General features: G+C 40.2%; 1 protein-coding gene across 1 annotated transcript; it reads right to left on the bottom strand.

Moving 5' to 3' along the window:
• Nucleotides 1–6,166: 6,166 nt before the first annotated feature.
• On the bottom strand, nt 6,167–13,930 carry LOC111863681. The gene is made up of 2 exons (XM_033751164.1): nt 13,846–13,930; nt 6,167–7,901 (listed from the first exon to the last, which is right to left on the bottom strand). The coding sequence occupies exons 1-2, from the start codon at nt 13,850–13,852 to the stop codon at nt 6,310–6,312; spliced, it is 1,599 nt and encodes a 532-aa protein (XP_033607055.1). The 5' UTR covers nt 13,853–13,930; the 3' UTR covers nt 6,167–6,309.
• Nucleotides 13,931–14,161: the final 231 nt, after the last annotated feature.

Raw genomic sequence — 14,161 nt, 5'->3', positions numbered from 1 at the left:
AAAAAAGTCGCACGGTGCTAGGTCCGGAGAATACGGTGGATGTTCCATCACTGGAATGTTGTTTTTTGCCAAATACCTCTTCACAGATAGCGCGTTGTGTGCTGGCGCGTTGTCGTGATGAAGAACCCATGAGGCATTCTTCCACATGTCTGGTCTCCTTCGTCGCACACGTTCACGGAGGTACGTCAAAACATTTTTATAATAAACCTGATTGACAGTCTGACCTTCAGGCACCCAATCAATGTAGATTACCCCCCGGATATCGAAAAAAACAATCATCATTGCTTTGAATTTGGACTTGCTCATGCGCGCTTTCTTCTTCCTAGGGGATTTGGGGCTCTTCCAATGCATGGATTGTCGCTTAGTCTCTGGATCATATTGAAGAATCCAAGTTTCGTCACACGTAATTACGTTTTGGAAGAAATCAGGATCATTTTCAATGTTTTCAAGAGTGTCAACACAGCAATTCACTCGATGTTCCTTTTGCTGGGGGGTAAGGATTTTTGGCACCACTTTAGCACACACCTTTTTCATGCCCAGATCGTCGTGCAAAATCTGTCTAACACTTTCCTTATTGATGTTCGTAAGTTCAGAAATTGCTCGAATGCTCAGTCGACGATCTCTTCGAACAATTCTAGCGACCTTCTCCACATTCTCTGGAGTTTTCGCAGTGGGAGGACGGCCCGATTTTGGATCGTTCCCGACGTTTTTCCTACCCTCCATAAACTTCTTAAACCACTCGAAAACTTGCGTGCGAGATAGACACTGATCACCATATACTTCTGTCAACAAATTGTAAGTTTCAGTGGCAGATTTTCCAAGTTTTGTGAGGAATTTGATGTTAGCACGTTGTTCTGCATTAGCACTCAGCATTATTCCGACGGAGCTCAGAAACACGATCCGCTTCTAACAATGGTCGCGGCCAGACTAACCGATGCACGTGAATGAAACTTTGTGTGACGGTAGAGGGAAGTCCAAGGGTCAATGCCCTACCCTCCTCTTCGTCAATGACGTGGCCGGAAATGAGTCATAAAAGTAATCCGGGTTCTTTATTGCCACACCTTGTATTTACCCACCACACTGGTAACATGGGCGCACCGAGCAGAAGAAGGTTTAGCTGAGGTACAAACACTAAACATGCAGAAGTCTCTAATACAGCTAGTGGGGACATGAAGACTAACATATTCCGAGAGGGAAGGTCAGAATTTGAGGTCACGCTTAGCTGGGGCCACACGAGCGCACAAAATGCGTCCGTTGTAACGAGCGTCGTGACGTACGTTGTAGAAATAAACAAGAGAGGCGAATGCTACGCTTTCTTCTGGCTCCACTGCAGACAAAAAACTATGCACCGCATTCTGCAACTGTGTGATGTTCTCAGCAACGTCCGTCATAAAGTACATTCGTTACAACGGACGCATTTTGTGCGCTCGTGTGTCCCCAGCCAACCTGAACGAAGAAACGTGCGTCAAGATTATGTCTTTCTTTATGCCGACAATGTAGACTTAACTATATATATATATATATATATTCCCTCCTAGTTAGCATATCTTAATGTGATTACCTGTATCTACACTGTGCTGTTGGCCTTGTAGCTGTTGACTCGGAACTAGCGGCGGCCCGTGTATAGGCACCGCGGAACTGCAGCACCCCCCCCTCCCCAATTTCCACATGATATTATCGATAACATTTATATAATGAGTCCTTTTTTCTTTAATTCTTTCTTTATACTTGTACAATACAATATATAATCCTTAAGCTTAATGTCAGTAGCCAAATCTTTGTATGGAACTGTGCGCTTCTGGAGCAGCACCCCCACTAATTTTAGCTACGAGCCGCCACTGCTTGGCACAGAAATAGCGACGAATTGAACTGCATTGTTGCCGGCTCGAATACTGAGAATAAATTAATTAAAATAAGTGTATACCCCATTCGGTATACATCATCTGCGGGGATACGTTTCCCAGGAGAGTTCATTTCCTAGCAGGATTTACTGTGAGTTTACTAATGGTATCAAGCATTCGAGTACACCACAGACGATGGTATTGTTCTGTTACTGAATACCCTTCAAATTAACAGGAGGCATATACTGTTAGAATTTACTGAGAAATGTATTATGCTATTTACGGAAATGTGAATTCAGGCAGTTGCATGGTACCTACACACACCTGTCAAGTTCCCACTTTCGCAATCCTGTTGGTTTCAGGATTTTACTGAACTGTTATAAATGAATATCTTATACCAGCTTGTTCTGGAAATGAAATAAACTTTTCAGATCCTCATAAACGAATTCACTGTCCATGATGAATATTAATTACTCTTCCCATGTCGGCACTGAAATACTTTAAGACGTGACACGTTGAAACGAAACTGTTCACTCGTTGCTGACATACTGAATAACTTCTGCTCATACAGCGAATTAACTCCGGACAGTGTGTCTTTATTGTAACTCAAATTTATGTAATTTCAGAGCTTTCACTCCAGTCAAGAGCAGAAAATTGCTGCTGGCCCTCACCACACAGTGATTTTTGGTTTAGGACCATGTCTGAACCCATGACCTAACTTAGGTTCGTTGCAACACTGTTTATGTGTTTGGAAATGGGGTCTCCTTTTCGGCGAGAGGGCTTTCACTCCCTGTTACCCAACATTTTACGTAGGAGATTGTTGTTATTGCTATTGTTGTTGTGTTAGTTGCAGTATTGGATGAAGAGTTCATGTTGTGAAGCTCTGGAATATGTAACGATCTCATTTTCTCTGTCCACATATCCCAGATTAATATATTCAGAAACATGGCCTCCCTTCCTTCCTCAGAACCATATGCTTACTCGTCAGTATAAGTAAGAGAAGGACAAAATATATACATTAACATGGAATCATTTAGGACCAGAGGAGAAGGAAAGGTATATGTAATGTAACTGTTCCCTCCCTAACTTAGTTAACGTGGAGGGATTAGGTTCAGAGATTGTCCTCTGGCCAGTCGGTGATTATGAATATGAATATGGGATTGGCGAGCAGCGTATACAGCGGAATCAAGGTGGGAAAGTGAAGCGTATACGATTAATAAATTACGGATAAGTCACACTCAGAATGAGTCACAGTTTGTTGTTAGTGTATGCTTGTGTGAATATTAAAAGGAAAACCGCTGTATCAGTTATTCATACTCCACGTCTATGAGGTTATTACGAAACTGTAAAAAAAACTCCGTGACCTATAGTCCGCAAGCGAGCTATACCGATCGAGCTACCGACTCTTGTCGGCGAAGTTAGTGCCAAATTTATCGGATAGAGGGTGTCGCGTGTTCAGCGCAAAGAATCCTCACGGCCGTTAATTTCGGTTTTATAGACCGGAACCGCTATTTCCTTGAAATAGCTCCTCAGTTATCCTCATGAGGCTGAGTGGACCAAATTCCAGACTCACTACTTCTCAGAAAATCTGGTAGCGTTACGCAACTGTAACCGCTTAAAATTATAGGCATATTTAATTGTTTGTCTAATTTTGTTATCAGTTGGGCTTGATGTAATCGGTACGTCGCTGAGCTAGGAATTCTTTTGTTGGGTTTGAAGTAAGAAATCTGAGCATAAGGCACAACGCGGTCTAGTTCTTCGTAGAATCTGTCGTTCGTATCACCAATTTTATCCTCTGTTTTCGCATGAACATTTAGAACAGTAATATAAGGCCAGCGACCTCTCAGTATTATGTACGACATCCTATCACTAACACACGCTACCTTCTTAACTGCTGATATGACTAACCTGTACCTAATTCATGATTCTCGTTCCCTTTTCCATGGGAGAAATATAGTATATTCGCCTCCTGGTTCGGCGACACGTCTGTCCCATCTGACCTCCCGTACTCCCACTAAATCTCAGTTACACACCTATTTCTGAAAGTGTGTATGCTTATAGCTTCCAGTTTTTTTTTATTGTTAGTAGGGTGGGACTAAGTCCCTTGTACTGCGGCCACTTCTGGCCTATTGTACCAGCCCCAGATGATAGGTGAGGGTGATTGTGGAGCAATTGGTGGAATGAAGATTGGCAGGGGAAACCGAAGTACTCGGAGAAAACCTGCCACAGCGCCACTTTGTCCACCACAAATCCCACTTGACCAGACCCCGGGATCGAACCCGGGCCGCCGCAGTGGGAAGCCAGCGACTAACCGCTTGAGCTATGGCGCTGCCGCTTATAGCTTCCAGATAGATATGTTTAAGAGAACATTGTATTGCATCGTAGTTTTAGAACGCCGATCACAATGGCCGCGCTGTCTGAGGCTTGAACCATTTTCGTCCCTTCGAACACTGGGGGTCGTGGGTTCGAATCCGACTCGTGGCATGGATACCTGTGTGCGTTTATTCTGTTTGTGTTGTCCTGTGTGTAGGTAGCGGCCTTGCGACGAGGTGATCCCCCGTCCAAGGAGTTCTACCAACTGTATATATGATTAAGAAACTCTATACTCATCCAAGGTCTAAAGGGCTGTAGAGCCATAGAAAGAAAAAATAGTTTTAGAACAGATTTATCGCAAATAAACGTGTTGCATTTAATTTGCATATGCTCAGTATTCTAAGTAGATGAAGGTCTTAATGTAGTTAGGTTTCAAAATAAATTAATAGTTGTATTGGTCAAGTCAGGCAATATTCTTCATCACAGTTATTATCATCACTGTTACCGTCACCATCACCAACTTCGGCAAAATAACCTGTACGTTCTCATCCTATTTAATCTGATCTCCGTCTTTTTCTAAGCTTCCCCATTTCCCTTTCTGCATATAGGATATTGGTGGGAAAGCCAGAAGGAAAGAGACCACCGGGAAGACCAAGACGTAGGTGGGTGGACAGTATTAAAATGGATCTTAGAGAGATAGAATGGGATGCTATGGATTGTATTAGTCTGGCTCAGGATAGGGACCAGTGGAGGGCTCTTGTGAACATGCTCATGAGCCTTCGGGTTCCGTAAAATGCTCGTAAATTCTTGAGTAGCTGCAGAAGTGGCGGCTCCTGAAGAAGGGCTCAGCTGCATGAGTAAGTAAGTAAGTTGTTCTTATTGTGCTGTACATACACTTAGCACTGAATAAGGAGACAAGACAATATGAACAGATAAAATTTGATAATGCTATGACGGTACTTATTTTTACATATGGACCCAAAGTTTGGGCTACAAAGAAAATTGAAGCAATAACTGAAACTGGAGGAATGAAAATGTTGAGGAGTGTAACTGGCTACAGAAGGAAAGACCAATTAAGAAAAATTAAATTAGGGAAGAGCTAAAGATTTTAAATCGAAATAATGATGTTCTAATATCCATATCAAGGTGAAAATATAATGTTCTACTAATGGGAAATAGACGAATTAAAAAAAAATTAACATACAGCCCAATAAGACGGAACAGACCAGACGTGGCATAGTCTATGAAGATGGCGGTGTTTAAGAGATTTGTTGCCTAATGTTCAAAACATTATTTTCTGGTTTATTTGAGTAAAGGTTGCTCATACTTAATTTAAGCAAATTACGCCTGTTTAATATGTTCAAGTTGCACAGAACCATTACAGTAATCTATAGTTATCTAAGGATGAGGGTATGGTTAGGCAGTTTGTCTTGATCTTACACTCTATGAGGTCTGGTCGCAGGATGTTGTTAGACGGAAGATGGAAGCTTGATACTCATATCTCCGGTCATTGCTCAGTTGTATCGTGAGAAAAGATGAATAAAAAAGATATCGACAAAAAATCAGAAGCTACTATCTTCACACAGACTGGTGCATGAATACGCTGCCAGTGTTCTACCAATCAAATTTGCATTTTATAACTTACCTCAATGATTTTGGCATCATGAATAAAGAGAGAAATAAATAAATAGTTGAAAGTTGTCACGACAACTGTATCCAGTCCATAGATATTATGGCATTAGTAATGGTATAGAAAGTGCGAGTCGAATTATATATATATATATGTATTTTGCATCTTGTAAAAGAGTACAGTTTGTAGGAAACTTATTACAAACAACACAAAACGAGGTAAGTAACAGTATGACTATATACTTTGTGACACAGTTAACAATTTTTCAGACATGCAGAATGAGGCAGGTGTTACGTTCCACCACTTGATTTGTTCAAACCATTTTAGATATGTTTACATATCGATCATTATATTATAGTCTGCCATTAACATTGATGGTTTAGCCTTCCGTTATAATTAACGACAGCCTACAAAATGCCGAAGGAATGTAACTTCAAACGGAAGGCGTGTGAATAATCGTACATTCAGTAATTACTGTCTGAGTATCATAGTTTTACCTAATTAAAGCAGTTAGGCTCTCAGTTCTTAATCAAAAGCTTTCTGAACTGATTCACGTCTCTTTTTTTCGGGTACTTCAATTTTGTGGTTTTTAAGAGGCACTGTATCATCATTATCGTAATCTTCTACAAATGAGGTCTCTCTGTTCAAGATTTGGCAATTAAATGTACAATTTGGCTCCCATATCCAAGTGCAAGTTGATTTTTCAGTACAGAAATACAGTGAACCGGGACAGCCCATTTCAACCGGAACGCCATTGTCACATTCGTAATATGAACTGCAGTTGTCTGGGTTTGATAGCAGAGTGAGGTTTCCATCAACCTGTGGAGGACACACTGGTACAGCGGTTTCAATAGCTCTAACATCAACAGATGCAGGCTCTATATTCAGGATCTGACAGTTGAAGGTACAGTTAGGCTCCCATATCCAAGCGCAAGTCGATTTTTCAGTACAGAAATACAGTGAACCGGGGCAGCCCATTTCAACCGGAACGCCATTGTCACATTCGTAGTATGAACTGCAGTTGTCTGGGTTTGATAGCAGAGTGAGGTTTCCATCAACCTGTGGAGGACACACTGGTACAGCGGTTTCAATAGCTCTAACATCAACAGATGCAGGCTCTATATTCAGGATCTGACAGTTGAAGGTACAGTTAGGCTCCCATATCCAAGCGCAAGTCGATTTTTCAGTACAGAAATACAGTGAACCGGGGCAGCCCATTTCAACCGGAACGCCATTGTCACATTCGTAGTATGAACTGCAGTTGTCTGGGTTTGATAGCAGAGTGAGGTTTCCATCAACCTGTGGAGGACACACTGGTACAGCGGTTTCAATAGCTCTAACATCAACAGATGCAGGCTCTATATTCAGGATCTGACAGTTGAAGGTACAGTTAGGCTCCCATATCCAAGCGCAAGTCGATTTTTCAGTACAGAAATACAGTGAACCGGGGCAGCCCATTTCAACCGGAACGCCATTGTCACATTCGTAGTATGAACTGCAGTTGTCTGGGTTTGATAGCAGAGTGAGGTTTCCATCAACCTGTGGAGGACACACTGGTACAGCGGTTTCAATAGCTCTAACATCAACAGATGCAGGCTCTATATTCAGGATCTTACAGTTGAAGGTACAGTTAGGCTCCCATATCCAAGCGCAAGTCGATTTTTCAGTACAGAAATACAGTGAATCGGGGCAGCCCATTTCAACCGGAACGCCATTGTCACATTCGTAGTATGAACTGCAGTTGTCTGGGTTTGATATCAGAGTGAGGTTTCCATCAATCTGTGGAGGACACACAGGTGCAGCGGCTGGTACAGGCGTATCTTCATCAAGTGCATGTTTCTTTTTCACCATTTGGCAGTTGAAAGTACAGTTTTGCTCAAAGAACCAAGCACAGTATTCCTTCTCCGGACAGTAATAAAGATTTTCGGGGCAGTGATGTGTGAAGAGATAACCATCAGCACATTGGTAGAATTCGCTGCAGTTTTCTGGCTTAGGGAATAGTATTACTTCGCCATTGTCTTCTGATGGGCAAACTGGGAGATCGAACTGTTGATGGCCCCAGACCGTTTCTGTAGAGAACACCACCAAGAACGCCGCAACTGCCACCGCGTAGAAACCTGAATTCACAAACAACAACAAAGTAAAAATCATTCATTCTTTAAATTCATTGTACGGCACAAGAATATAATTCACTTCTAGTAGCTTACTTCGACGAGTTTGAGACGTCGACCAGTTAGACGTTACCGGATGCAAGGTTAAGGAAGCTAACTTACTGGATAAAGGATTCTGTAGGTTTGATAATTTTAAGGGATTTACTTTGAAGCTTGCGACGTGATATACGTTATTATTGTGGATACGCTGCGTACGTCACAGTAACTGTAAAATTTTCATCAATTATCAGACACAGCATTAATGATCTGTAAATTATAGGTAACTGATACTGTGTTATATTTGCAGTTATTTTAAGACTATTATGAGCACAACCTTCGTCATTATGTTGACAGGTGAGCACAAGAAGCATTTACCTCCGTCCGAGATTAGTTTCGTCACATAAAAAAATAAAGCTATCTCTGTAACAGGCCGTGGAGGCCCATGGGGTTGTGAGACGTCGAGGTTCCCACATTTTCTATAGACAATCGGCTCACAGATGGCGGCGAGGTTGTCAGGGTTACTCGCTGGCCGCTCTTTACCCCAAAGAAGATTCCTGGTACTCATTTCTGTTAGAAACTTAGTCGACCCCAGGGCCGTAGTGCGGCTGGAAGGATTAGGTAAAAAAAAAACGCAGTGGCCTTATCGGGAATCGAAACGGTGGCCTCGTTTCTTGTTTCATCATATTATCAATTGAGTGTTTTAAGGATTTGCAGTTCTATTTAACTTAAACCAGTCAAATATTTTATGTAACTTATGTAATATTTCCATTTAATATTGCATATTAATGTCGAAATACGTTGGGCTACAAGATTATTTGATCATTATGAATCGGATACGCTTGATGCCAATTATATATATATATCTTAATTAAATTTATGCATGTATTTTGAACACTGTAAATAATATGACGGAGTAATATTGTAATGCTTATAGCTGAAGGTTGCGTAATGACAGAAGGTGTTAAGTACCACGTGTTTTTTTAATTAAACCGAAAATCGTTGCCTACAAACAAAAAACTGAAAATATAAAACAGTTTATGCATTATATAATATATACGGTCTCGTAGGAAGAATCATGCAGACGCATTGGCGCCGGCACGGGGGGAAGACGGTGGAAACCAGATATCTCCCTCACCCTTGACTGTGTCTTCGGAAATAAATGAAAATTGATAGAAAATTAGGAACTGTATCCAACATTAAAAGTATATGAGAAATATTCTTCTATCCGGAAATATTAGTGATCTGGATGTGTTTCGGAACACTTATTTGTGTAGTGGTATGAACACAAGCTTGTAAGAACTGCGTCACAGTACGATAATTGTTGTAGAAATATTCTGAGATTCAGTATTATCTATATCGTAGCCAAGAATGGTTGTACTTGTAAAATTACACTTCATTCCTGAACTTCAATTTAGATCAATTTATTTTTAGTGTTTTTCGACAACAGGATTTTTAGAAATACGTATGTGCAAAATGTATCTGCAAATGGAAATAAAAAGCAATTTGAATGGTTTCTTTCACTTAAGATTCCCCTGCATTTGCAGAACATTAGAATATATTTGCAAGTATAACATTTTTAATAAGCGTGTTGAACGTCTGCATTTTTAGACTAGGTCTCAAGTCCTTCGAAGATTTATTAAGTTCGTTCAGTCAGTCCGTGCCATGAAACAATTTCAGAAACTTTGTTCGGATTTTCATGGAATTTGAGCTAGAGAATTTTACAAAAGTTTGCCGAGACATTTCAGTTTTTATTTATTTTGGATAAATATAATGATGATTTTACACGGGGACCTACATTCATTTTTGCTCGCATGTCATAAAATATTTTCGGAGAGAAATGTGTTTCAAACGAACGCTGTGGAGAGAAATGAAACGAATATTTTATAAGAAAAAAATATCGTTTTCTGGGATGTGGCGCCATGTAGATATTGTGTAAACCAACATTTCGGAGAAACTTATCGCCTCCATTTTCAGGGTATAAAAATTCCGCGAGCTAGGAATCAGCGTGAGCAGGTGACGGATTTTTATACCCTGTAGATAGAGGTGATACCTTCCCCCGAAACGTCAGTTTACACAATATTGACACGGCGCCGTATCCCAGAAGACGGCATTCTTCATAGTCACCGCCGTGAAAACCTCAAATCTTACATAGAATATTTTATATCTTCGCACTTTCTTCGCAAGTCTTAATTGTTATCGGAATAATTAAACAGAAGTGATGTTATAGCCGCATTTTCGAAGTTTCATAATCAGCAATGAACCGTGGCTTCCTGAGCACAATACCAATAAACAGATAGACAATACCGAAAGAAAATCTTCAGATATTCAGGGTTGAAGTGTGAAGACTTAGGCATCAGGTACCTCTGCAATGTCGGCGTCCCCCTACAAGAGTCTGCATCGTCAAAACCCAGAAGTTCACAATCTGAACAATCGTCGCTTTGAAAACCTCAAAATTTATTAAATAAAATCCGCACTGACTTTAGATTGCGTTAAAATCCCTTCTATTTTGTTCTGTCAATGAGGCGCTCTCTTGCAATATGACTTTGAAGATTTATTAAATAATATGTGTGTACATATATGTGTATATGCACATAAAATTTTAGTTTATATTGTGTAAGGTAAGGTAAAGTTGTCCCTGTGATTAACTAATTAAGCACTACGCCATGGAGGCGTATGGGGGAGTGGATGTATAGATCCATATTTTCTTCACCTCGGCACTAGCTGGAGGTGAGTGGTCAGCTTTACGCCTCGGCCACTTTACCCCCGGGGAAAGAGCCCCCGGTACCCATTTGCTAGGAGGTTGGGTGAACCCCAGAGCCGGTTCGGATGACGTGGAGAAGAGAAAATTCTTGACCCTACCAGGACTCGAACTCCGATTCTTCAGTCTTCGAGCCCGTAGCCAGCCCTAATATTGATTGTTTGTTCATACAGTATGCTTATAAAGATTTTGTTTATCGCCGTTATATCACAACCTAACGTGAACAGTTGCATATGAATTTATTGCATGTTCAGTGTAAGTATTCATGCTATTCTTAATTATATCATTTATAATTCCTTCTGCTGAACGTTTACGAATTAAGTGGAGGATGTGTACTTATACAATCTTGTGAATATTAGAGGGCAATCGTCGGGAAACGACGGAGTATAAATGGCTATCATTAATATTCATTGACTTAAGTGTTTGTTTGTGAATACATAATAACAGTTCCGGTGATCAAGGGAATTTAAATCTTATATTGAAGTTAATTTACCGTTCGAAAATGAGAAAAGTATGAATAAGGGATTACCCTGCTCGCTACCGGTGTTCCCCCTTTCAACGTTTGAACTAATTTATCGACTTTCATGAAACTCAGTGCGCATGTTACGCCAGCGGAGATCACTCGAACTCAGTAGTAGTTAGTTTCGCACGGTCGGTAATGAAAACATAGTAGACACACGTGCAATGGCAGCGACACTAGTGTGAAAATTTTTAGGTACGGAAATAACGTATGGCACAGGTACATTGCATGCAGTACATGAATATGTTTTAATCTTTTGTTTCATGACGATAACTAATGAATCACTGAATAGCCGAACGTGAAATATTGACCGAAGATATATCATACACACACCTCCAAAATATTATTTATAATTCAACGTGGTGCTGATGCAAATCTTTGATTGCAAAAGGTAAATTTGTCCCTGTGCTTAACTAATTAAACACTACGTCATGAAGGTGTATGGGGGAGTGGATGTATAGATCCACATTTTTCTTTACTAGTTGGAGGTGAGTGGTCAGATTCACGCCATATCCGAAAAATGTAACATAGATAGAATTTTCTAAAATGTTCTCGGGGGATCATCCATGTCAATATTTGGGTAAAAACCAGCGTTCCAGAAACCTCCCCGGGCTCATCATCAGTGTCTGTGTCACTTCAACATTAGTTCAACATTGACATTTATTCTTGTCTGGGCGATGTTTATATTTAACTATTATTTTATATGTATGATTCTTTAAAGTGTTCTTTAAAATTTATTGTATAATCATTATTCAATTGTAATCCGAAGATTGTTACACTGTAATTCAGATGTAAATTTTAACAAAACCTGTCTGATAAACAAATTTATAGCCCTAATAAAATAACAAATATTGGAATTTAGGTTGTAATACATTTGTATAAACTAATAATAATAATACAACATAATTATTAAGTACAAAATTATGTAATTAGTCTATAATAGGTCTATAATTTGAATGTTCAACACCGGTATCACAAAAACATTTCCTATTTTTTCATTTGATTAATAAGTTATTCCAACTTCCTCGATTTAAGCAGAGACAAGTTAAACGAGTCAGTTCTCACCACAAAATGGCGCGATCTCTGGTTGTGGATGAAGGAAATAGCCTTCATCTGTCGAGGTTAGGTGTGAATATGTTCAGTAGAAAACTGCAGACAGCCGGCAAGGGACTGGCCTCCAGTTTACAGACTTGGACTCGTAAAATATTTTGTGCTTGAAAACTTTCGCAAAGAGGACACCGAGCAGATATGGAAAGATTACATTGAGATGCATCGTAGAGATGGAGGTTGAACATACGAGAGACCGAAGGAACTGGCTCGGAATCCAGTATATTATCAGACCTTTGTGAACGCGGTGATGAACCTTCGGGGGGTTCGCATAAATTTCAGGAATTTTTTGAATGTATGGGCTCTTATCAGATTCTCATAAAGACTAGGCACCGTGGAGCTATTTTAACCACTGATTCCGGAATTTCATCTTAATTACACTTAAATTTCAGGTCATACTTTACCGAAATAAAATGCGTCTTCATTACAAATACCCGTCAGCTAATGCTGCACAGGGTCGCTGTTTACTCCGAGAATAGTGGGTAACGCGTAAATATATTCTTCGGGCAAAATGCAATCCGACGCGGGAGCTTTCCACCGAAATTGATATTTTCAGTCGGGATTACTGGGTTTTAGGATTTTATCCAACATCTTGTATTCTAAAAAAAAAAACACAGCGTTTCGGAAACTGGATCCATTTCCGTCCTCAGATGAAGGGGTAGGGGACATCTACTCTACAGGGTCAACTTATATTAGTATAAATACAACTACATGTATAAACACCTGAGGTTAACACGTGTCAGTGGGAGACAATCAGCAAAGCTTTGTAGTGTATCCCAGTTTGCGTAAGGCTATAAATGAATTTCGTAATTTGTCCCAGAAACCCTTTCACAGATTCTGCTAAAATTCGATGTGGGAAAGTGACACTTATTTATATTTCATTATTATAATTTTTAAATACGTCTAATGTAACAGTAGCCAAGCGGTCTGAGACATATACTGTCTTCGCCCGCTCGTAAGCCGTGATCGTGTGTTCGAATTCCACACAAGTCATGGATCTTTGGAAAGTGTCCGTGTTGTTCTGTGTTTCGGTAGAGTCCTTGCGACGAGCTGAACATTCGTCCAAGGAGTCCTACCGTCTGTAAAATGATCATGTAACTGAAAATCAGAGGCCAGGGCCCAAGGGGGCTGTAGAGCCATTAAGAAATACGCTTAATAGAATTTTAAGAACATCGTTGTTAATTTTGTGGACTACAGTATGGCGTAGACACTTCTCAGTCTTGTTTGATGTAAAAGGAAGTGATACATTTAGTACGCCTGAGGATGACCCAGGTAAGGATCGAAACATGTAGTGAAGTCATTAACAGCAAAAAGCAGATGCTGACACGAAAGTGTCTCTCTTGATTATTTCCTAAATCTATTGTTGTGTACTGTCTCAAAATCAGATCCTTTTAGTTTGACTTATAGTTACCACTGTTCTTCTAATTCTTAAGTGACATTAAGCCTGACAGAATTGTTGCAAACTTTGAGAAAACTGGTGAATCGTTAGGCCACTAAAAGCAAGAACCGCCTTTGCTGAGACTTACCTTTCATGTCTAGTGTAATTAGCGGGTCCCCTTGGTCTCACACAGGTGAAGTGATGATGTCTCTTAGCGACAGGGATATTTAAAGGTGAGACATAGGTGGAGTGCTCTGACAGCTGATGATAAGATGCGTAATCATAAATTTATCTGGACTGATCTCATTAGTGTCTTTCAGGCATTGCGTAACAGGATTCAGAAGTATCTAGCGTATTCGTGTAGATAGCAGGAAGGGGCGCAGATAAAGAATGCTTGAAGTTTTATGTCCTTGAGGGAAACCACGAATAACATCAATTCGCAGATCGACAGGGCCTCATGCGTT

This window comes from Cryptotermes secundus, unplaced genomic scaffold, assembly GCF_002891405.2.
Source record: "Cryptotermes secundus unplaced genomic scaffold, Csec_1.0 scaffold369, whole genome shotgun sequence".
Taxonomy (NCBI): Eukaryota; Metazoa; Arthropoda; class Insecta; order Blattodea; family Kalotermitidae; genus Cryptotermes; species Cryptotermes secundus.
Note: the sequence above shows the minus strand (reverse complement) of the source record. Positions and strands in the feature narration are given on the sequence as shown.